The sequence below is a fragment of the Panthera onca genome, chromosome A1 (assembly GCF_046562875.1).
Source record: "Panthera onca isolate mPanOnc1 chromosome A1, mPanOnc1 haplotype 2, whole genome shotgun sequence".
NCBI lineage: Eukaryota > Metazoa > Chordata > Mammalia > Carnivora > Felidae > Panthera > Panthera onca.
The window spans coordinates 82,678,943-82,704,966 of NC_138339.1; the positions used below are offsets into that span (position 1 = coordinate 82,678,943).

The window sequence follows — 26,024 nt, forward strand, 5'->3', positions numbered from 1 at the left end:
CATGCCTTTTTGTATTGCAATGGATGGAAATTGAATTATTTTTCAGAGTAAAGTATTTTTATAGAGTCATACCTCTGTTCCTCTCACTACCTTCCTCTTGACATTAATGCCTATTTTCCTCAAACACCTGAGATAAATGCAAATTTTTCAAGTAAAAATAAAGTTTAGTTCAGCTCAAAAGTAAGCTTCTACAAGAAGGCTGATGTCTGGCTTTGATATTGAAATTATGGAGTGGTTTTTGACACAGCAATAGGCTTGTTATTTTTGACATCTGTTTGACTATGACTTTTCAGTTGCATGGCAATACGTGCTTAAAACACTGACTTGGCAAAAGAAAACAGCAAACAAAATGGGAGCTGCTATGGCTTTATTAGAAGAGGGTTAAGCATAGACAAATTCCTAGAGTTCTCCAAAGTCCTTGTTGAATTCCTATCATATTGTGCTGAGGATATCATGTTTTAAATTGTTTGCATCATTAATGCCTCATCATTATTTTTTTAAAAAGGATTAAGGGGCACCTGGGTGCCTCAGTCGGGTAAGCACCCAACTTGGTTTCAGCTCAAGTCATGATCTCATAGCTTCGTGGATTCGAGCCCCACATCGGGCTCTGTGTTGGCACTGCAGAGCCTGTTTGGGATTCTCTCTCTCTGCCCCTTCCCCACTTGCACTTTCTCTGTCTCAAAATAAATAAACTTAAAAAAAAGGATTAAATATTCACGATTCCATGTTAGGGTCATTGGAGACAGAATTAGCTTTTGAAGAGTTATGATTCCAACTGTCTGTGGGTTTCCAGCTGTAAACAAATTGAAAACTTTCATTACTCCTTGTTCCAGTATTCAGAAGTATTTCTCCAGCCTCAGAAAGTTTAGGTAAATGCCCCAACATGCCCTTCTGCATGGCAGTTGAGCTAAAAGAATTTAAATAGGAAGATCGCCTTAGATAATTTGGCAAGAATAATCACCAAGTAAAGCAAACCATGAATGGACTGTTTCCTGTGGTTTATTCTCATCATTGGATTTCCTTTGCCTCAAAAAAGCAGAACTCATATTTGAAAGTCAATCACATGTTTCAAGACAGGTCCTCTAGAAAGCTAGTTATCGTCTGTACTGCAGCAATGAACTTACTCTTATACTCCCATTTCTTGACAAAACCTCTTGAAATAGTGTGTCAGCTCTGGCTCTCAAGAGGTTGACAACATCCGTAGAAACAGACACAATTTTTTCAGGATCGCTGGCAGAATCGTTGACACTGGCTGACACCACTGCATGTTGAGATGAGAAGCATGTTTCTTCACCAAAGCAGCAGAACCAGATGTGTTGCCAAGCATCACAGATGCTCTATCGGAGCCCAGAGTGCCAAGATTTTTATTCTGCCTGAAAATTTGTTTGGCAAAGAAATTCTTCACCATGTTAAAGACATTGACTCTGCAGATTCTCAAAGAAGTTCACAAAGTAGGAATTCTTTGATTGTAAGAACTTGTCGACAGGAGTTGGCTATGCAAATAGAGGTATCTATTTGTATTATTATGTGCAAAAGGGAGATATTAAAGACATGTCAGAAATTCTGTAGTGTTGACATCATTTGATGAGAACACAACTTAAGAAATGTGTGGCTTCACCAGCATCTTTCCAGTGACATGTAGGTTATTTTTCTTGGTGATACGATGGATGCAAAAAATATTTTAATACAGGTCTTTTTTTTTTTCCTTGGGGCAAATCCAAAGCCAGGTAAAGTCCCAGTCTTTAATAACCAAAATGTATTTATATAAAGAAAAAAGATACACGATGTCCAATAGATTTTCACAGTAGGCAGCCTGAGCTACTCCCTTTAATTTTATTGGTTGCATACTTCTATTGGCCAGAATCCTGCCACGTAAGAAATACTGTAGTTTTGCATCCCATTAAACTCCATAATTAATAGAAAATCAATAGATATGAAAACCTCATGGTACTGCTTTTTTTCTTTTGAAATTTTCCTACTTAAGCTAGACTCAAGGTAAACAGAGGTGTATGGCTATAGTCATGTTAGCACCATGTGTTTTCTTAGATTCCTATCCATAGTAAACCATTCTAGAGGTCTTAACATTATAGAGACAATATTACCTATCTGTTTACCTTCAATATCAGATTGCTCGCTGTTCATAATATGTCTCCCTGCCTAGTGATCTCCAGCCTGGCCATGTATCTCACTTTGGCTGACCTAGGCCATTTCCCAGCCAAAGGTTCAAGAGCCATCCTTGGCTCTGCCATCTCTCCTTTCCTTCTGAAGCATAGCTGGAACTGTCCGCATAGGAGATCCTTGTTTAGCTTGAATTCTAGAATAAAGGTGATGTAGATCCAACCCATAAGGGCATGTAGTATGAACAAAAAATAAACCTGTGTTTTTATTTTTATAACCTTTCATGATTTTGAGGGGGTTTTTCTTGTTTTTTTTTTTTTTTTACCATGACGTAATTTAGTCTAGGCTGGCAGATAAAATATTCATCCATATTACTTGGTGTGAATCAAGGTGTTAATATCTAATTTCAAAGAAAACATAAATTTTTTATTTTTTTTAAATTTTTTTTTTAACGTTTATTTATTTTTGAGACAGAGAGAGACAGAACATGAACGGGGGAGGGTCAGAGAGAGGGAGACACAGAATCTGAAACAGGCTCCAGGCTCTGAGCGGTCAGCACAGAACCCGATGTGGGGCTCGAACTCACGGACCGCGAGATCATGACCTGAGCCGAAGTCGGCCGCCCAACCGACTGAGCCACCCAGGCACCCCTAAATTTTTTAAATAAAACTAATCAAAGTCTCAGAAAGGAAAATTTAAAATATTTTTTTCTTCTTAACTTCACAGATCTACCCACAGACCTTGAAGCCCAGTCTCAAATCATTCTGCTGTTAGGTCTCTCTCATTGAAAAGTGCTTTCTTTTCCCCATAAACTTAAAGTGAAGGACAAGATGCTGGGCAGACAGAGATAAATATGGCAGAATATGGGCCTTTCAGGAATCGCTGTCTGATGGGACCCTTGATTATGTAAACTAATAACTACAATACAGTGAGAAAAATGTTGTAATAGAGTTATAAAGAGTTTGGGTGGGAAAAACAAGAAGGTGACCATCTTCACAGACTTGTCAACAAATGTTGCACGGTAGAGGTGGCATTTAGTTTAAGTCTTGAAGGATGAGTGAGAATGTACAAGGAAATGTGGTATGTGAATTCAAGGAGTATTTGGTACAGTAGGAGCATAAAGTGGAGAAAAATGACACTGGAAAAGGCAAATTTAAGATTGTGAATGCTTTAGCCATCAGTTAAGAAATTTGAATTATCTTCAAGCAGTGAGAAATCAAAGGCTCTTTTAAAATAGGGAATTGTCATGATGACATTTGTGCTTTTAGAAGGAAACTCTGTCAGGGCACCTGGGTGGCTTAGCCGGTTAAGCATTCAACTCTTGATCTAGGCTCAGGTCATGATCTCATGATTCATGGGTTCTCCCATTCTCTCCCTCTCTCTTTCACTCACTCTCACTCTCTCTCTCTCTCTCTCTCTCTCTCTCTCTCTCTCTGTCTCTCACTCTGCCCCTCCCCTGCTCATGATCTCCCTCTCTTTCTCTCTCTCAAAATAAATGAATAAATTTTAAAAAAGAAGAAAACTCTGCTAATGGGCAGGTGATGGAATAAGAAGGAAACGAGACTTGGTCACCTGCATGGCTCAGTCAGTTAAGCATCTGACTTTGGCTCAGGTCATGATCCCAAGGTTTGTGAGTTTCAGCCCTGCTTTGGGCCCCCTGCTGTCAACACTGGGCCCACTTCTGATCCTCTGCCTCCCTCTCTCTCTGCCCCTCCCCTGCTTGCATGCTCACTCACTCTCTCTCTCTCAAAAAATAAACATTAAGAAAAAAAAGAAGAAGGAAATGAGACTCGAAGTAGAGAAATATGCGAGGAGGTGCCATGGTATTCCCAGCAAGAAATAATGTCAGCCTGCACTGAAAACAGCAATCATGATAATAAGAAAGAAACAAATTTGAGAGATACTTTTAATAGTAAATGTACTAAGATTATTGAAACAATTTATGTTCTATAGAATAAGGGAAAATTTAGAGTTGCTGAGGACTATAAGATGCTTGGCTGAGATATCCTTGTATTTGTGAAGCACTTCACATGTTTCAAAGTACTTCCATTTCTTTACCTTAATTTAATGTTCACAATAACTCTGTGTATTGGCTTATCAAGTATTATTCCCATGCTTCAGTATCAGGAAGATAAACTTGGCTAGTGGGGAAGTAGCTAAGATTAGAAACCAGATAATGAGACTAAAATAGAGAAGTAGTTGAATCTGAAAACAAGTTAACTTATCTAAGAAGAAGGTAAGTCTGGGAATTAGGTAACTTGTCTGATGATGAAGAAACTGAGGTCAGAAAACTAACTAATTAACTTTCCTCCTGGTCATGTTGCAGTAAGGCCTGTTGACCCACCCAGAGATGACGACTAGGTCACTTGGTGTGCAAAATTGCATGTTCTGGTCAGTATAAACAGAAAGTGTCCTCCGTGCCTGCCCAGCCCTCTTTTCCTTCAGCACTAGGTCTTAAGAGAGCCTTTGAAAAAATGATGGCAACAGGTCCATATTCAGGGCCTCTTCCCCATTTAGTGTGCTTTCACTAAGTGAACTCACTCACTCAACGTCACAAAATAAGCGAAACAACCAAACTACAAACTTTAGCCTGTTTGCCTCCAAAGCCCGCCATTGTTTTGCATAACAATCTCCCAGTGCCTACCCCCTACAAAAACCCACTTAGTGACTAAAGTAATAATTTCCATTCTTTCATTATTCACTGGCTTCACTGGGCTCACCTGGGCAGCTCTTGCTCGAATCACTCTTGTGGGTCTAGCCAGCTATCTGGGGCTGTGGTCCTCCAAGGGCTTGACTAGGCTGGACATTCCAGATGGCTCAGTTGGATGACTAGGGGTTGTTGCTGGCTTCTCATGACGTGGCAACTCAATTCTAAGAGGGAGAATGATTCTAAAAGTGAGTGTTTCAAGAGATCCAAGCAGAAGCTGCAAAGCTTCTTATGATGTAGGCTTGGAAGTCCCAGAATGTCACTTCTGTCATGTCCTATTGGTCAAACAAGTCACTAAGGCCAGCCCAGATTCAAGGAGAGGATGGCTTTGGTTCTACCTCTTAATAAGGAGTGTCAAGGTCCTATTGCATAAGAATCTAAGAGATGGGAGATATTATGTGGCCATCTTTGGAAAGTAAAATCAGCTACCATTTCTAAAGAAGAAAAGCTCCTAATAGATGTCCAGTAGCATTAAGGTATATGAAGCCTGTTGCCTAACAGGAGACTTTCTCTTTATCTAAGGTTTATCAGCATATAGTGCTTGATTAGGTTATCTCAAAACTTAAACAAGCATAGTGCCTTCAAGTTGCCAGGTGTATCCAAAGTTTATCATCCCGTATATTTTTGTTTCATTTTTTGTTTTTGATTTACAAGTGGAGAAGCATCAAAAGACTGACTGAATTGTCATTCTCTACTTCGCTAAAACCTGAAAGTGCTACCTAAATCTTTCTTCTTCTGCTTTGTCCATAGATAAGAATTCAGCCCAGAAATTTCACTATCTAGCTGAACTCTCCCTTGAAGCTAGTTGGTACGTAGAAAGGAGTCATAAAAAAAATCCTTTTTAAATCCTATTCAGACTATACTGGATATCCATTGTCCTCTACCAGTGAAGGAAGACAAAATGCCACTGTCCAGTGTCCTGGAAGTCAGGCTTTACTTTCTCTGACTGGCTGCCAAAAATGAAAAGCCAAGTGAGGAAAGGAGATTGCAGAACATTTCCTTCTTAAAGCATAAGAGTTTCTTCTTTTTAGAAAATGTAATTTGAAATTGCCAGCAGTTCACATCTGGTATTTTACTAATTTGTTCAAGGATATTTCTCATAGGATTTAAAAGATGACTGATATCTCTGAAAATTTTGTTGTACAAACTCTAAGTAGCTCGGTCAAGACTCTTTTCCAGGATCCTTGGAGCTAATGTTTTTCTGCTGTAGTGAGGTAGCAGTATGCAGATATTAAAATCAATATTGAGCTCATCATACACATATATGCTATTTCTTGGTTCTGGTATCTTACCCATGTATTCTGATCACAATGATTTGGAAACAGAGACAGCATCTGTCTTCTCTGTGATTCCACACTGGAATATTTTGGAGACATACAAGGCAATATAAAAAAACAAATATACAGCTGCTGCAGTCTGATAATGTAAGATTTTATTGATTATCCGAAAGAGTAACTACCCTAGGTATTAGGTTTTCTTGTCACAACCTTCAGTGCCTGGGGTAGTTGAACAAGTTCTTTTTTTCCTTTGAGCTGACCTCAAAGTCACATAGTTTCTGAATCAAGGTCCTCAGATTTCATACTTTGGCAATTTCTTTCCTTTCTAATGGGGTATATTAGAGAAAATGTGTCACCTTTTGCACCATGTAATACCAAATCAGATCAGAATTCATGCACAATTATGTCAGTGGAAATCTAATAGTACAGGCTGGCTTATCTCTAGATAACACATGGAAAAATAAACTTCCCCGACTGACAGATTTACTTGATTTTTTTTTCAGATAAGTTATTTGTGAGTAATCGAGCTAAAGAATGTAACTGGATTATTTTTCATACTATAAAAAAAAAAAAAGACTCTCAACAGTAAAATGGTTGCTAAGTATCCAAGCTCTGTCACTCTGTCCCCCCCCCCCCCCACACACACACACATACCCCTTTTTCTTTGAAAAAGTTCCTGGGTAATGAACACAAAAAAAGAACAAAAAAAATATTTTGCATTAGCTATATTTATTAAGAGGAAGAGGACTAACAACTTTAGGAAAACAAAGTTTACATAAAACATTTATGTAAAAATAATGTTAGTTGATAGTTAATGATATTTAAGTAACACAGGCTAGGTGGTAGTCTACCTGGGAATGGTATTAGGCTGCCTAAAAAGCCTTCATCTGTGTTTCTCTTTTATAATCAGAAAAAGTCAAAGCCCATCGGTAATCTGAAGTCGTCTTGAAACCAATTAAAATAATTTAAGATAAGTTGTACTGCAAATGTGCTTTTTAAGTGTTTTAGACTTAGGATGTCTTAGGGATGTTGTAACCCCTTTTTAATGTTACTATTTATATATAACTACCATGTGTATAGTATTACACCTTTAATGCACTGTACTAGCTGTCACTTGAAATTAAGTGCAAGCATGTTCTTTTTTGGCCTTCAGTTTCTCCTACATTAAACGTTTAAATAATGGTACCAGTAGTAAAAGGGTGGGTAGCATTCCCAATGGAAACTCACTTCTGCATCTGGTTGCGTTGTGTTCGGGTTTCTGCACAAAAGATATCGCAATATCACAATCTCTTAGTGTTTACACACCTGGTATCCAGAACTCTACCTGATGTCTTTTCTCAGGAAATTAACGGAATCAAAGTTTAGGGTAGGCATGTTTGATAGATATACCTTGTCTGTAGAGATCTGGTGATAATTCTATCAGAGTTTGTCCCTGGTTGATCATATATCTATGCATTTTTATATCTTTGTGGTTTTCTTCACCAACTCTGTGCTTGCCTCAGTGCCTTCATTAGAAGGTCAGGTTCTTAGGATTTAGTAATTCACCTTGAAAACGTACTGTAAGTTGAATGTATCAAGCATGAGTTTTCCCCACTCAGCATGAATTTCAGAGCATTAAAAAAAGACAAACCCATAACTAAAATATTTTCTTGATCTCTGTTTTTCATTTATACAGAGACAAGTAAACAGATGCTTCCTGATTTCAGATGTTTCTTTGTTTCCATAAGTCATGTTTACTTTTCATATTGTAATGATAGTATACAAACTTTTCTACCTCATAATAAAACTGCATTTTCCAAACATACAAAACAATTAGTTTTAATAAAAGAGACTATCCACATGGGAGCCACTTGGAAGGGTTATCGCTTATGTGAAAACAATTGATAGGAAAATTAAAATTCCTTGTATTTATTTCTAAACATTTCCCTTCCCACAATCTAAATCATAATGATAGAACTTCCTGTGTGAATCTTTTCCCATAACAAGTAAAAGTAATATGCTAGAAAGAGATCAACTTTTTTTTTTTTACAAGAGTTGACCAACTTTGTTACCTTTAAGTATGTTTGCATCTATTTACATACAGCACAGAAATGAAGGTGAAAATATTCTGATTAAGAAAAAAGGAATCAAGATAGGGTATTTTTCTCTCATTCAGTATGAATGATTCATTCAATTCATTCTTTCATTCACATATTCATGCATGTATGCACGTAATAAATATTTGTGTACCTATGACAAATGTCTGTTCTGTGCATCAAATATAGATACATTGTAAGAGAGTAGGTTTCTTTTCCTTTGTTCACCATCAATCTCAGACATGCTATACATCTGTTGCCTCCATTTACTCCCCTCTTTTGTTCAATCTTAACTCTTTCCTTCGTGGCTTCCATTTATAACACCGTTCCCTGAACTTGTTCCCTGAAGACATTAATAACATCATTCGGCCTTCTACCTTTTTAGTGCATTGAGCTCAATGCTATCTTAGCCACAATTTAATCATATACACTTCTATCTCCCTGGACACTCAGGTCTTTTTACTCTAACACTTCCATGTTCATTGTTTGTCTTCAGTGTTTGTGTATCTCCCACTTTTGTTCTTTCTTAATCTTTGCCCACAATTTTAACTATCACTTCAAGGAAGATAACTCCAAAATCTTTACTTTGATTCATGTATTCTTTCATCACTGCAACAAGTATTATGTACTTGTAACGTTCAAAGCACTACGCTATGTTCTCTGAAGGATACAAACAGAAATGAGGCCTAATTCCTCTTCTCAAGGAGCTAATAAACATCTCTGGTTATGCCTTCTGTCCCAAGTCTGTTGTGTCTTTCCACCCTTTTGTACATTGAAAGTTGCTTCATCATAAACCCAAACACAGTATATTTCAATCTGAACTTCTATTCTTTCCTCTCAAAAAAGCGTCCTTTGTAGCTCAAGAATTTCTACCAGTAGCGCAAATATTTTACTCATGAAGATGCAAAAACTCGAATCATTTTTGGTGGTTTTCTCTAACCTATAAGAAAAATTCTATAGATTTTGCAGTTGCACTATTCCTTACTTTGTATCTTCCTCTTAAGATTCTCCTGATATGCTCTTACAGTCTACATGAAGTGCCCTTTCTGCTTATTCAAGACCCATTCATCCTTTTTGTTTTTTGTAGTATTATGGTTTTATGAACACAGACATGATGTGCACATAAACTGTCTGTATGTTCATTTTCTTCGCTGCACGGCATGGCATTGGGATTGTGACTCTGATGGCCAGCTGAGCTGTTCTTTCCACAATGGCTTTGTGGTTCTCAGAGGAGACATTGTGGGCAATCTCTGCACAGTAAGATTTGTTGCACATCAGCAGCATTTCAAGCTCTTTGACGTTGTGGACTAAGAACTTCTGGAAGCCACTGGGCATCATGTGCTTTGTTTTCTTGTTGCTTCTGTCACCAATGTCGGGCATCAAGATCTGGCCTTGAATCTTCTGTGCACCCTATTGTCAATGCCTCTGGGTTTTTACCAGTTGCACTTAATTTTGACATACCAGTCTGACTGATGCTGGGTGACTTCTTCCTCTTTTTAACGATCTGGGGCTTCACCAGAGGTCTGAGGTCAGCCATGATGCTGAGTGAAAGATGGCTGCCACCTCCCCAGGTAGCACTGAGGAGCAAGACCCATTCATCTTTAAAACCCAGCTGGAATCTGCTCCCCACCCCAGATCCTGCCAATTAACTCTTTAGCCAGTGATGACTGTACTTCAAAACACACAATAATGTGTTTTTTCTCCTCAGTTGATATTCATCTATTTTCCCTTCCATTTTTTAAAATTATGTGCACTATACTGAGCACTTCACATGTATCATCTCATTTCTTGTTCACGACAACACTATTAAGTAGTTCTATCATCCACTGTGCTAGGCTAAGTGACTTGTCCAAAGTCACAACTAAAGACTGAAATTAGAACCCAGTTCTGTCTAGACTCCAAAAGCCCATGATTTAAACCATTATGCCACATTCTTACAACATTTATGTATTAATTAATTAATTCATGGTCTTATTTAATTTAATGCGTAAGTCTCCACAAAAGCATTATAAACCATAGTGACAAAAACAGTATTATAACACATATTAAGCACAATGGTATATAAATAGTAAGCATTTGGTTAAATGTTCAGTGAATAGAAAGTTCTATGTGTGGGGCGCCTGGGTGGCGCAGTCAGTTGAGCGTCCGACTTCAGCCAGGTCACGATCTCACGATCTCACGGTCCGTGAGTTCGAGCCCCGCGTCAGGCTCTGGGCTGATGGCTCGGAGCCTGGAGCCTGCTTCCGATTCTGTGTCTCCCTCTCTCTCTGACCCTCCCCCGTTCATGCTCTGTCTCTCTCTGTCCCAAAAATAAATAAAAAACGTTGAAAAAAAAAATTAAAAAAAAAAAAAAAAAGAAAGTTCTATGTGTATGAATGGAAAACAGCAATTCAGGTATCAGAGTCCCATAACCACTCCAACTAGCCATGTTGTATACTGGATATTATTTAGCAAAAGAAAAGTGATTGTCCTATCATCTTCATTTTGCCAATATCTTTCTGATCCCTTGCCTCATATTTACATATCCCATAAGGAAACAGAATTGGATATACCTTTGCCAGTATGATATTAAAAGGAACTTTCTGCTCCCTATGTATAGAATTCATTCTATATTCCCATTCACATTCACTGGTCTCTGAGACCCAGTCATTACACATGGTGCCAAGGATGATACAGAGTTGAATGCAGTTTCCATCATCGCAGAGTTCCAATGTGTTCCCATCAGTCACTCTCTTTTGTATTCCTAAAACCACCACTTGGTTTCAAGTCCCTCATACCTCAAATGAGCCACCTTCCAGCGACTCTCAGCTATAATGTGTTCTTAAGAATGCCTCCAAAATTAGCTTTAGATTTTTTGAAACAGGGTAGCATAATGGTTAAGAGTATTGGTTCTGGAACCGGGCTTTTGTATGCTGTTAGGCACAGTACTTCACCTCTATCCCTCTGTTTCCTCATCTTTAAAATGGGGTTAATGATAGTTCCTACCTTATCTTGTTATAAGGATTAAATGAGTAAATATGTATAAAGCTTATAATGATGTCTTTATCATAAAACAAATTTCATAAGTATAATGTTATTAGAGTGGTGTTATCATTATTGTTAGCAGCAACAGCAACATTATCAGTAATGGGAGTCCAGGAAGATTGTTATGTTATTAAATGGAAGAGAGCGAGTCTGAGTAGGGATAGATTTTAGAGGGAAAGAAATTACTTTTGTTCTAACATGTTGAATCTGAAATGTCACCAGGCCATCAAATTAGGTATTCCAGTAGATACTAGAAATATAAATCTGGAATTCAAAGAAGAGATTATGGCCAGAAAGTTAAATTTGAGCAGTACTAATTACAGATAAAAGTAATTACTGAAACAGAGGCTGTTGAGAGTGCAGGGAAGAGGGCCAAGGACAGTTCTGTGGAGAATGCCTCTATTTAAGGGGCAAGACAGGATGAAGAACAGAGCATATGGCTGAGAAGGAATCATAAGAGTGGTAGGAGGGGAATCAGAAGGGTTGCTGTTATGGGAACCAAGAGTTTTGAGAAACGTATTACTAGAATTAAATATGGTAAATGCTCATGGAAGATGACAACTGAGGGAAAAAGTCATGAACACTGATGATTCAATTAGTGAAGACCTTGGTGCTTGTAGTTTCCCTAGAGTGGTGACAGCAGAAAGCATAGGGTATGTTGAAGGCAGCATGTATGGACTGCTCTTCAGAATGGCCTCACTCTGGAAGGGGAGGGAAGGAAGAACAAGAACTTAGGATCTTGGCAGGAATTTGAGTGTTGTTTTAGTCTTGGGGAACTCACACTATTTCAGAAGGAACAAGTGGGGGAAGGTGGGTTTACAGAGCTAGGAGAGTACAAGCTCAAGGTCTCAGAAGAGATAGGATAGATGGACGGAAGAACACTAGAGAAGGGATTGAGTTTCATGGGAGATCCAGGATGGAAGGGTGGGTGTTAAGGAAGTACACATGGCCTCTTTCTTTCAGCAAAGTGGGAGAATTGGTCATCTGCTGTGAATTCAAAGTTAGGGTGGGTCATATGTGGAATTTGAGAAACTTAACAGAAGACCATAGGAGAAGGGAAGGGGAAAAAATAGCTTCAAACAGAAAGGGAGGCAAACCATAAGAGACTCTTAAATACAGAGAACATACTGGTGGTTGATGGTGGGGAGGGGAGAGGAGGAAACGGGTGATGGGCATTGAGGAAGGTACTTCTTGGGGTGAGCACTGGGTGTTGTATGTAAGTGATGAATCATGGGAATCTACTCTCCAAGCAAAGAGCACAGTGTATATACTGTATGTTATCCAACTTGACAATAAATTATATTAAAAAAAAAATTTAGGGTGGGAGGCTCTGGAATATGGAGGAAGTTTGAAAGAATACCTGAAAGGAATGTGATAACCTGTCAACCCCAGAATGACTGGATGGTCAAGCAGCAGTGAAGGCTTGGCTGGGGCCACGTGACGTAAAGTGAGTATGTAGCAATGAAAACACAACAGTTCATGGTTCATCAACCCAGAATGGTTTGTACACAAACAGGGTAATACAGAAAGGACATAGAACAAGTTTCAAAGAAAGATGACAAGTGAAGTTAGAATTGAGCTGATGGGCTGGGAGAATGGTGAGGAGTTAGAAGGAGGAAGCCCCTTGATCAGTGGGGTAGGAAAGGCTTGCCCACCAAATGAAGATGTAAATGACAGAACTAGACTGTTGTGTTACTCTAGACACTTCACATTGTCTCTTCCTCCCTTCCTTCCTTTCTCCTTTCCTTCCTTCCATCCTCTCTCCCTCCCTCCCTTTCTTTCTTTCATTATTTCTTTTTTTCTATCTTTCTTTCATTCATTCTTTCTATTTTGTTTATACTGGAAAACTCTTCCTGGACAATAAAAGAGGGTATATTTTAAAGTTAAATGTACTGTGATAATTCTAAGAGCATCACTCCAACTGTTGAATAAGGAAAGTGGAATTTTGTTCTCCATCTTCTTTAACTTTTCACCTATGGCTTTCGATGAAGTCTGCTTGAAAAGAAGAAGAAGGTGAAAAAAAGATGTCAAAAAGAGTTGTAAATTATAGAATGACATCTACCCTGCAGTTCTGTCACTCTCACTAATATTGCTTAGCATTCTGAGTTTTAAAAATAACGCAGTTATTGAGATTTAAAACTCTGCGGATGCAGAATACATTTTGGAAAATAAGACTTTTTACTATGCATAGCCAATTATAGTCCACTGAGAAAATGATGTATTTTTCCAATACATTTTTATTATGTACTTAACTGACGGACCTTCCCAGCTTCTTCATAGACATTCCACTCCATCAGCCACTGTACATAATATACTTCTTAGGAATCTACTTAAATTTGTATTTACCTGTGAGGCTAGATTGGCTCCAGAGGACACAGTCCTTTTTTCCTTGAGTAAATTATACATATTTTAGAAAACTATCTAAAAACATATTTACCTCATATGGAATTCTGGTCTCCAGGGTAATTAAGACCAGTTTTTAAAAAGCATAGCCAATGCACTTTAACTCTCTCAGGTAAATAAGATATATTTTATAATCATCTAAGAACGATTTCTCTCTTCCTTGCCTTCTCTTTCCCTTCTCCTGTAACTATCACCATGCCTCTTTTATACACATATTTAGTAATTATTTCAATGTTTCCTCAGATACTGCTTTTCTCTCAGGGGCTGGCACACCAATTACACTTTCCTTCTATTCCATGCACTGGCAACTCAACACAAAAGAGGCACAGCCTATCCTACATACAATTTCTATAAGAGAAGTTACTTTGTGAAGATCCAGATTCTTCATATACAGTTTATTTGGTTTTCACATTTTAAGAAGGACTTACAATATTGGGGCATTTACCCATTAGAGCAAGCATAGAATTTTGTTGGTTAAGAGATGCCAAATTGAACTGTATTTTGAGCTTATACTAAAAATAGAAGGAATATCTAAAAAGAAATATGCAATAACATCACTGTAATGTTTTGCAAAAGCCACTATATACCACAATCGTTATTAAAAACCAAAGAAATAAATGAAATTTCCTAGAAAAAAAAATGCTTTCTCACTTAGCTATTTTGCACTCCTAAAACATCCTTTACACACTGATTTCTTTGCACACATTGAATAATGAAAATGCACAACCCATTCTTCCTTTGTCCTACAGAAATATTGCAGTAGTTCCCTCAGGAAGAAAGCAGTAGGAAATCCATGTGACAATAATTGTTAGGTGGTTTGTGCCAACCACGTGAGAGTAAAACTAAAAACTTGGGGGAAAGGTATTTTCTAGAAACTGTAAGATGAATGTAACGAATAGAATAATGTCTGGTTTGTTTCTCCTCTTCTTTGCCTCTGAGGAATAGTCCTTTACATTTCATGAGACTGATTTCTGAAGTTGCCGTGGATAAATGTTACTGCTGTATGCACTCTTCCACTGGGAGGTCAAGATTTCTACTGGTCTCTTCCTGGTTGGCATAATTGGACCACAGAGTTTATCCATTCTGTCCAAGCTAGTGCAAGCCTCTGAGCCAGATCCTCTCTGCTTAGGGCTCACAAAACCCTCCCTATTAAAATATTTGCAGTGATGTTTAAGCATCAAGACATGATTGAGGGCTTTCCCTTGGGCTGGTGGCCTAAATCCTAATCACCTTTCCTATCAGATTAGTCTTAGAACTCTGGTGACCATGAGTCCTGGTTGGCCTAGCAGAGTCCCAGTCTACACCTGCTATCCTGCTGTAATTATTAGTAATGCCCAATTTTGCTTTCAGAAGTGTCTTGGTTTGTATAATAAAAGACATGATCTCTCTACTTATATGAGTTCTTTGGATTGAGTTCTGTTTCCTTAGGTGTGTTTGTGTTTGTGCTTTTTGTGTTTATGAGGGGTTACTTTTTGTTTTTTTTCTACTCAGGTAAATTTGAGGAGATTGAAAAAAAAAAAAAAAGACCCTGGTTTTCACCAAAATAATACAGGAATCATGTTCAAACATTGATTCCTCAGCCCCACCTCAAGATATTCCTATTCAGTAAGGATGGGGCGGTTCACAGGAATTTTTTCTAAGTAGGTGATTCTTAGGCACCTGAGTGCGAAACTTCAGTTTCAAGCATCTGCAAACTCAGCCTAGCTATTTGACCCCTAAACACCGAATTCAGATAGGTGCAAAGGGACATAACTACTCCAGGGTACTCTGGTGAACATGAGGGCCAGCAGGTCAGCTGCAGTCTATCTGGGTAATACTGACCAGCTAGAAGAGCTACTGTCTCCCAAGCTACTTGGCTGGAACTCAGGTAATCATTTTTGAGGAAATTTAATCAGGAGGATTCTTTCCTGATTCTCTAGCCAAGCACACAGACACAGCTTCAGCCAGGTGAATTAATTGACATACCTGAGGAAGCTATTTTGAGTATTTTGCAAGATGAGTGGTGTGTGCAGGCTGAATAGTGGTTGGTTTCTGGAAGGTTGATCCTAGAACAAAAGACAAATCATTAAGTGATGCAGCCCCACCACCCTCGTTCCTTCACAAGGCATTGTGCTATGCGCAGTCAAGGACACATGCCATTCAACCACGGCTCCGCTTTGCTGACACTCTCAAAGTCATTCTTTCCCTTCGCAGCTGTCAGGGCTCTGCACACGTTATGCATTCCTTCTGGGCACTTGATGCTCACATTCCACCAGGCAGGAGAAGCAGGCACCTGAACAAAAGCAAGCAAAGACTCCTGGCCCCCCAAGATCACGGCTGTAAGCCTCACACTTATTAACTGACTGCCCTTTACATTCTCCAGGTCACTTTTATTAGTCTCTCAAGGGTACCTGCATTTGGGGGGTCTTAAAATTTTTTCCTCACTCTCCTCTTTGCCTCCACCCTCTACCCCGCCTTGCCCCTTCTCCCATACACTATCTTGCTTGCCTGGGCTCTGTAGAAGGAAATTAAACTGTGATTTGGTATGCTAAATTACCTGAACTAAAAACTATAATTTGCAATATTATTAAGTCATCACTGTCATGGATTTCAATTTCTTTCTGTTTAAACCTCTAACTCACAGCATCGCTCTTTTTGATTATTACTGAAAGGAGAGAGAAAAGCCCTTGGTTGTACTACTGACTGATAATATCTGTCAGGAGGGTTAAAATAGTATGCTTCCAAGTGGTTACTTCAGCCAGTCTAGTAAAAAACTCCACATTGCTCCCACAGTGCGCTTGTTCATATATGAGGGCACATGGGAAGATATGGGGCTTCTTCGGTGCTCCTCACAGTTTGAGTCAGTTACAGGAGTTGGAAATTTCACATTTCTACATCCCAAGAAACCAGGATTTCAGCCCTGGATGATGAGGACTTTTTCTTTCTGCACTGCTAACTCCAGTCCTTTTGGAAACGCCTTAGATATTTCCTGCTAAGCTGGCAACAATGGGGGTCTTGATGATAGCCAGAAGCCCAGTCCCCTTCTTCTGCCATATTCTCTATGTTGCTGCTTTTATTAGGCATTCAAATTTTCTGTAAGAGTGCACCAATCAGGATAGGCTAGGTTTTGCTGCAGTAATGAATCCAAATCTTGATAGGTTAAAACCATAGTGCTTATTTCTTGTTAATAATATCTGTCCATCACAGGCACACAGGAAGCTTTGCTCCACAGCTTTACTGTCATCCTCACCTTGGGCTCAAGGCCAACAGAGCAGATGCTATTGGGAATATTGCCAGTTACCAAGTCTGAAGGAGAAAGATGGCAAAGCATGCACTGACTCTTAAAGCTTCTTCCTGGAAGCAACACAGACTACTTGTGTTCACCTTTCACTGGCCAAAGCAATTCACTTTAAGCAGGTAGAAAAGTGTGATCCTACCACAGTCCTAAAAAGAGCCAGAATATTTGTGCATGGCCTTAATGATTACTACAAGGGCCTGGTAGGTTCACGAGCCTAAAATAACGAAGGAAGAGAATGACCATAAAAAACAAGTTTTGTCTACCCAAACATATGTAAGCTGAAACATTGAGAATGTAGTGCTTCTCCCTGCATTTCAGTAACATTACAAAAGCAAGGCACAGACCTCAATAATTGTTGGGAAACAGCTATGTTGAGATCTGATCTTGGGGTCCTGTGTATCCCTCTGTGACACCCCAGGCAAGGACAGGAGCACAAGGTGGGATGTACTCTGTAATATGTCAGCAGTGATCTGGGGAACAAGGTGACTGGAATATGTGGTCTGCTCTTTCTGTTCTTCTGCTCCTTCTCTCACTTAACAAGTCTCCATTGAAGGATCTAGATTTTATCAGGTGATGGTGCCATTAGAGTAATGGTTGATTCAGTCTCCGGAGTCAGACTTCCTCAATGTGCATCCCAGCTCCATCATTTACTAGCTAAAAGACCTTGGATCCATTGTTTAACTGCTTTATGGCCTCAGTTTCCTCATTTGCATAATGGATATAGTAATAGCATTTAGTAAATAGTATTTTACTTCATAGCATGGATAAAATATATTTATAGTTCTTGGCCCAAGGCTCCATATATGTTATCCCTAACAGGAGATCACTTACAATTTTCATATTTATTTTTAATACAGTACTTAAAAATTATGAAATTTGGGGAAAAGAGCTCTTTTTTCACTGCTTTGATAAAATATTTTAATTATTCCTCATTCTTCACAAGCAAGTTTTAGGGTATAGGGTTGCATATATCTTAAGTGCTAGGAGGGGCCAACAAATAAGACATAACTTTCTTTTGCCCAGTCATCCACAATAAATACTTGTACCTACTCAAAGATATTTCTTTTCATCACCTTCATGATAAGTTGGACTAGCAAAAATTATATAGGCTGGTGAAGATTCTGAACTTCTTTCAAGGTTGCTCTAAGTATTTAAATATGATGCGCATAACCTAATAAGACATGGACACTCAGAATCAAAACATAACCCCAGGTCGTGACACAAGTCAAAGACAAGAATGCTGTGGGGCCACAATTATAGCAGAAGCATGAAGGATATCTATACTTCTTGACCTTGTAGAGTCAGCTTATCTTGCAGCCTTCGGATTATGTCGAGCACTCCTGAATAGGCTGGCCAGTCTACTAATGGTTAGTCTACTGTGAACAGTCAAGGTAACAGCATCTTGTCTTTATTTTGCTGATAACAGTGCTCAAGAAATAGATGTGCAAGGGGATGTTAACTATACTTGCCATGATATTACAAGGCTATTAATATAAGGAATGAAAGTCACATAATAACAGCTTGCCCCACAGAAATTTTATTTCCTGTCAAAGATTTGAATCAACAACGCAGAACTAAATTTCTTAGAGCATGGGACTAAGGAGGTCAAGCAGTCATGGGTTTTGCCCCGTAGCTGCAAAGTATATTCCTACCCCTTTTAACCATGTCAGAACGTCCCCTGGCAAAATCGGAAGCCAAATTAAAAAGTTGGCAGGGAGCCATGTACATTTAGAACCATTCTGAGGAATCTTGTCACAGGACTTCTGTGTTGACAGTGTTTCAGTTGTTCCATACCCACCAAGCAATGCTTTTCAACAAGCACTAAGTCCTAAGTATATACGCAATTGTGATATATGTTTGGCTGATCTGGGAAATGCTTTCCCCTGCAAGATAAACAAGGAAATTGGGTCTAACAGTTCATGTACCTTTGGGAGATCCAGAAGACAGAATAAAATCCACATCAAATTATATTCATCTAATCACCTGGATCAAAATGATATAGTTTTTCAATAGTATCATATCTGCTGTCTAGCTTCAAAAGTCCAATTTATTACAGAATAATTATCCCAATTCACTTAGTATTAAAGACCACTAAACCAATCAGAAGACCTGTATTCTGGATCTGCCTCTGGTGCAGTCTTGAGCAAGTGGCTTTACCTCTCTTGGCCTAATATATAAAAGGGGTTATTTGGACTAGAGCAGAGGTTAGCAAACAACAGCCCATAGGCCAATCCCAGCCTACTGCCTATTTTTGCAAATAAAGTTTTATTGGACCACAACTACATCTATGACTGTTGTCATGGTACAACAGCAGAGTTAAGTAGTTAACGGCAGAGACCATATGGCCTGTAAAGCCAAAAATATTTACTCTACAGCCCTTTACAGAAAAATTTACTAACTCTTAGGTTGGAGGCTATCTATTTCATCTCTTTTCTCATCTGCAAAGTGAAAATAAAATAGTACCTCAGGGCACCTGGGTGGCTCAGTCAGTCAAGCGTCTGGCTCTTGATTTCAGCTCAGGTCATGATATCACAGTTGGTGGGTTCAAGCCTGGTGTCAGCCTCTGTGCTGGATTCTACTACTTAGGATTGATTCTCTCTCTCTCTCTCTCTCTGCCCTTCCCCTGCTCATGTGCATGCACATGCTCTCTGTCTCTCTCTCAAAATAAACTTTAAAAAAATAGTAACTCATAAGATCATAAGAATCAAATGATAGTTTTTAATACAGTTCCTATTTATGACATGCTAGGTAACATAATTATATCACTGTTAAGTAAGTGATGAGTATAATCACTATCAGGATTCTAGCAGTTTCCCATTACAGAAGAAATAGTTGTGGCTGCAGTGCTCTTCTAAGAAGCTACACGGAAAGGAAAGAGTGGCAGTTGATGCATGGGACTTGGCCAACTGGAGTAACAAAACCCAACAGTCAAAAGATAAGCCATAGGCTAACTACATTTCCAGCCTAAAGAGTGCTAGAAACACACGTTATGTAAACATTTACATATCTACTTGATACTTAAGCCCACTTTTGAAGGCTAAAATTTAGACAAGCCAAGTGAGGGGCTGAAGGTATTCAAGGTCAAGGAAAAGAGAATGCTCAAGAGGCATGAAGAGCAGTGCGTAGAAAACTTAGGTGGGAACAAAATATTCTGATACAAGAATTTTGAGTAACAGAGCTAGGAAGGTTGGTTGAGTACTGGAGTAAGAAATGCAAAAAGGTTTTGTTGTTGTTGTTGTTTGGTTGGTTGGTTGGCTTTTTTTTTTTTTTTTAATGTGCATTGAGATCCACCGAAGAGCTCTGCACCTGAAAGCATTAGTATTTATAAATTGAAATATCTTTACAGTATAGAATGTATCACAGGACAAAGAAATGAGAAATTAAGTTCATTTTATAGAGAAAATTTCAGTTTTGTCTGCATTGTTGTTATAATTATGTTTTATATTTGTTGTTTCTGTTTGTTCTTCTTTTTTGAAACTTCACTTAAGCCTACTTTTACCTAGTGTGTTTAAAATGGACTTGTAGCTAATGCACAAGTGTAAAAATGAATTCATGTTTTTTTCTTTAAGAAATGCTACTTAAAAAGCATTATTTTATATGTACTACAAAAAACATTCATAGTATTTTCAGTTTATTCAGTAATACTTACAAGGGCCTACTCTGTAAAAGATAGGGGAAAATGAGTAAAACAGGGGTTCTGTCTTCAATCTAGGAGGGAAATAAATGACATTAAATAAACTAAGACAATGCCATTAGTACTTTGAGTGTTCAGAAGGAGTGAGGGATGGGGAGGGCTCTAATAGTGCTGTAGACATTGTTAATTGTCTATTCAATGTCCATTTCCCTATTTTCCCCTGCTAATAGAGAACTTATTTTATATATAACAGCAAAGAATCTGGCTAAATATTTATTTTCTAAAGGTTTCATTTCATCTCTAAATGGCTTTCTAATATAGTTCTGACTAAAGATCTGTAAGAAAACTTTTCTGAAGGTTTCTAGAAAAACTTGCTACTGTCTTGATAAAATAGGACAGATACCACTAGCTCCTTTCTTCCTCTTTTCATCTACTCTTGAATGTGGTTGCAATGCCCACAGCTGGGGCAGCCATCCTACCACCATGAGGCAATAAAAAAGAAAATAATAGAATGGAAGGATAGAAGTTCTTGAGTCCCCAGTGATATCATTGAACATATAAAACAACATTTGCAACCACTGACTTCTGCACTTCCTATTACGTGAGGAAAATTAGCTCTACGACCTAAACTAGTATTGGTTGGATATTCTTTTGCAGACAGCTGAACGCTAAAAGATTCATTGAGAAAAGCTGATTCTTTGTTTATTCACTTTTATAATAAATATCTTTTCTACAAATACTTATTTCTTCAACTCCTTTATTTCTTTAACAAGTATTTTTAAGCACCTACGAAGTGTCAGACCCTGTGCTAGAGGCTAAGATTACGTGGTAGTTCTGTTGGAGATATTCAGGTAGGAACAATAGAACTTCTCTTTTCTCTCCATCTCTGTTTTTTATATCAGTCTAACTGCTCTGTATCTTTACCCTGCAAAAGAAACAAAAAGAGACCAAGTGAAAATGAGGCCAGGAGGATCCAATATATTTATGTATCTATTGCACATGCTTCCTCACCATTCCCTCAGAAGAAATGGAAAGAAATGACCACTCTGTAAGAAGAAGTCAAGGGAGCCAGTAAAACTCCTTTATTCTACCTCATATCTTGGCCCAAAGAACACTCTCTGAGCTCTAGCACTGTTACGGGATCTTCATCTAGAACACTGTAATAGACCCATCTGGGAAAAGGTTAGTTCACTTGTGGTATACTGCTCCCAAAAAGAAAGATGGTCATTAAGTGAATCCTCAAACCCAAGCCCCTAAGCTCCATCTTGGGCTTTGCCATGCTCCGGCTTGTGCAAAAAGAAATCCACAAGCATGAGACGTGCTGGGGAAAGTTTTTATTCTACACGGGTGGGAGTATATCACAGGAATGCTCTGGAGACTCCCTTCTTGTTTTTCACCATCTTAAAAGCAAACGGTTATCTGACAGGAAATGCTTTGTGTTCACTCTCTCCTTTTGATACATTATTTTGGGAAACGAGCTGAATATAGGTTTAGTCTTGGTATCGAGTCCCTGGGTATAATCCAACCAAGAATTATCTTTTTTTTTTTTTTTTCAACGTTTTTAATTTATTTTTGGGACAGAGAGAGACAGAGCATGAATGGGGGAGGGGCAGAGAGAGAGGGAGACACAGAATCGGAAACAGGCTCCAGGCTCCGAGCCATCGGCCCAGAGCCTGACGCGGGGCTCGAACTCACGGACAGCCCAGAGCCTGACGCGGGGCTCGAACTCACGGACCACGAGATCGTGACCTGGCTGAAGTCGGACGCTTAACCGACTGCGCCACCCAGGCGCCCCAAGAATTATCTTTTGATAAGAAAACCCAATTGCTTCAGAAAGGATCATTTGACTAAGGTGCTGCAGTGATAACGCCAGTAACAAAGAACTTTTACCAAAAGTGAAAGTGTGTCATGTACCAAAACTCTACTAAGGCTAAACTCAACACATCATTCTTGCCCACAAACCAGCATCTCCTCTCGCCTCCTTTGTTTCCGTTGATGCTATCAAACACTTGAGTCCAGCCAACAACTTACGTTGCTTCCTTCTCCTTCCCATCTCTCGAATCTTCTCCTCCTGGATTACTTCACTGCCACTGCATTAACTCAGGCCATCATTATCTCTTGCTGGAACTAGCAATAGCCTACCAACTAGTCTCCTCAACCCCAGGTTCTTGGATCCAACCCACATCCGCTTCCGGTGGCCTCTTGTGTGTGAGCTCCATGGAGCAGTGACCTTGTTTGTTTGCCTTGTATCCCATTGCATTCCTAGGACTGAATACAGCGCCTAGACATAGTTAGCTCCCAGGAAATATTGGATGGATGAATGCATCATACAGAAAAACCCTGATCCGATTTTGATCCCCTGCTGAAAACCTTATTATCTCCTCATTTCCCATGATATAAAGCCTGGCCCTCCCTAGGGTGGCATTCAGGAGCTCCAGAGCTTGAGTCACACTCTGACATTTTTATATTCACCCCTATACATTCTGTCATCTACTCTCTGTTCCAACCAAACTAGGTGTCATTACTTTTGCAAGACAGGATCTTTTTGCCTCCTCGTAGTGTCTAAGCCTTCGATCCCTCTCCCTGGAATGCATGAAAACCCTGTAAGCCATCTCTGCCAATACAAGTCCTAAATCCTACCTATCTCTTGAGAACCAGCTCTCATCTTCCTTCCTTCATGAAGCCTTTTCTAAAAATAATAATAAATGTGTCAGTTTTTTGGAGAGCTCACTATGTGCTAGCTCACATTTCCTTCTCACAAAAACCCTATGAGGCAGATCTGTTTATCCCCAGTTTAAAGATAGCGACACTGAAACTCAGAGCCACTTTAGGGATTTGCCTGAGTTTGCACAGCACAGGCCAGGTAGGATTTGAATCCAGTGCTAAAGCGTCTCCCTTAGCCCTGCCTGCTGCTACCCCATTATCCATCATAATTGCTCCTTGTGCATTTTGGAAGCACAGAAGCTTAAAACTGGCAGTCAACGAGTTGAATTCAGCTATGGGCAGGATTTTAAAACCATGTTCAAAAATCAGGAGATCAGAAAAATGTGGATTTTTAACTTCTCTTAAAAATTGGGAAGTTCTGGCAACATTGGATATGGGTTCCCACGTGGCCTTGATCCAGGGGAGTTGGGTCATATATGCCCCTTCACATGGGACTTGTACTCTCACCCAGCCTGGCTTAGGCAGGCATTTGAGTTTGTGTCCCCAAGAAGAGCTTGTTAACACCTGTCATAAAACATTTTCCAAACTCTCCCTTATCTCATTCCACCTTCCTGAGGCTGCAAGCTTTCTCCTGTATTTCTTTCTTCTTTAGTCTGTTTTTTTTTTCTTTTTCTTTTTCTTTCTCTATAGCATGAAATCAGTGCTTGGCATGTTGTGGATCAATTCTCCTTTTATTAAATTGAATATAGGTAAGTTTGCAGGTTTGCCAATAAACCCAACTTTGAATATTTCTCTAAATACAGCTTTTGGGTTAATTTTAGTATAACCAATTCTGACATGGCCCCATTTGTAGAAAAATTGTAGGAATGAAAAACCACCGAACAATCTCTGAGGTTTTTTATTTGTTTACATTGGATTACATTGATGTTTTCATTAGATTTTCATGAGATACTTGCTTCTGATTGTTCTCGTTGGAAGATGATGAAATCATTTTGCTTTCCATGTCAAGTCAACCTTGCTTCCAGCCATTAGCCGTGTCCTCACCTTTCTGTGCCTCTAGTGTAGAATTTATCAGACAAGATCCTAAGGATTTGTTTAGAAGCCTGTTTTCTTACTGGCAGAGACTATTATTCATCTTTGTACCTCTCATGCTCAGCATACTGCCTGGCAGATAATAGGTGTTCAATATGGTTTCATTGACTGAATTATTGCCTGAAGTACATGCACAATAGACAGATGATCTAAATTGAAGTTTCTTAAGTCTGACATGAAGAAACATTGACACTACTTCCTCAAGTTAATCAATGATATTGATAATGTAATATAGTATTTTTCTTTTTTCTTCCTGCCAGTTAAAAATGTTAACACTACGTTCTTAAACACCAAAGGGAAATTTTGTTGTGGAGTTCTTGGTAAAATCAAGAGGCTTCAGAAGTTACTTATTCTTTGTTCTTTTGAAGCGGTTTTAACAGGCAGTGATTTGTTCATTAGCCTAGGCTTCTCTTTACCACAGCCTTCGGAGGCCAGCCCAAACACCCTGTGGCTGACTTGCGTGTTTGATCTGACCATCAGCAGCTACAGTTCCTGGCCCAGCTCTGACTTCATTGACCAAAGCAAATGACAGCCATGGTACTCCATCTTCTTAATATCACCAGGCCCAAGAAATCAAAAACTAGTAAACAAACAAACAAAAAAAAGACATGCCTCTCTTTTACTTTCTGCTCTTGGCCTGGAGTAGAAGGGTTCCAGAGTCCTGGCTTTCCACTTTCCAGGGGTTTCATTCTAATATTTTACTGCCCTGATGACACTCAAGATTTTGCCTTGAACTCCGCAGCTTAAATGATGTCATTGAGACATTCTGGAAATAAAATAATAAGGGTTTTAACATTTATGGAATATTGCTACAGCCAACCCCTGAGACAAGCATTCTAATTGGATCATTGCATCTGATCCTTAGAACAACCCTGAGAAATGGGGATTCCTATTAACCCAGATCTTATGTTTGAAGAAACTGAGGGTTTAGATGGGTTAAAGAACTCATACGAAGTCTCAGCTGGTAAAACTGCAGAGTAGGATTCCGGTTCAAGCCATGCAAGCATTCGCCCCTTTGTTCCCCCAGCATTCTTCTCTCATAGGCAGCTTTTTGGAAATTCACCATCCACAACACGCTGGTGACTCTCACTGAAGGAAGTTCCTAATTGGGTGGTATGGGCTACTATTATTCAACTGTTATTGAAGCACCTAAGAGGAAGCTAGACACAAGTTACATTATTTTTAAATAATGCACATAGTAGCATTAGCAAAGTCTTCAAGCTTGCCTTATTTCACTTTTATCATCTAGGATTGCTTTCATACTGGACTCCATGTTGAATTTAACAGCATAATTATTAATACAAGAAGAGAGTAAAGTGATTTTATTTACTAAAAACAGAAGCAAATATTTGAATGTTAGAAACCAGACTGTCTCTTAGTGTTTTCTTTCATACTTTGGTTTAAGAGGGAAAATACAATTCGAAATGTCTAAACCAGGGTTGCATTTTTATACCTCTATTGTGAGACCCATTATTTCCTATTTTTAATTTAATAATTTTATTTTTAATGGTAATTATGTGAGAGGCTCTTCAAAAGCCAAATATTTTCTGTGAAAACTTTAAGTTTGGGCAATAGAATTATAAGTAAGAGTAATTAATTTACTCTTTAGGGTTTTCTCACCTTATGCACAATTTAGAGATAAAGAGTGAACAGCACTCACTTCAGGGAGAAAGGAGATGGTACCAAGATGGCTGAAGAGGTGCCCTTGGCAGCTTCCCCACCACCTTCCTCTACCTTCAGTTCTCCTTGATAT

At 38.9% G+C, this 26,024-nt stretch overlaps 1 protein-coding gene and 1 pseudogene across 25 annotated transcripts in view; one reads left to right on the forward strand and one right to left on the reverse strand.

Moving 5' to 3' along the window:
• MCTP1 (multiple C2 and transmembrane domain containing 1) overlaps positions 1 to 26,024 on the forward strand; it is a 534,016-nt gene that overhangs the window by 467,551 nt on the left and 40,441 nt on the right. Inside the window, exon 21 of one of the 25 annotated variants that reach the window (XM_078447995.2) lies at positions 1,226 to 20,363. The exons of the other annotated variants lie outside the window; for them this stretch is intronic. Within the exon in view, the coding sequence (XP_078304121.1) occupies positions 1,226 to 1,246 (21 nt within the window). The 3' untranslated portion in view covers positions 1,247 to 20,363. Of the gene's footprint in view, positions 1 to 1,225; positions 20,364 to 26,024 lie in introns of those variants that run through there. 25 annotated transcript variants of the gene reach the window in all.
• LOC132682357 (large ribosomal subunit protein eL32 pseudogene) lies at positions 9,232 to 9,714 on the reverse strand (annotated as a pseudogene).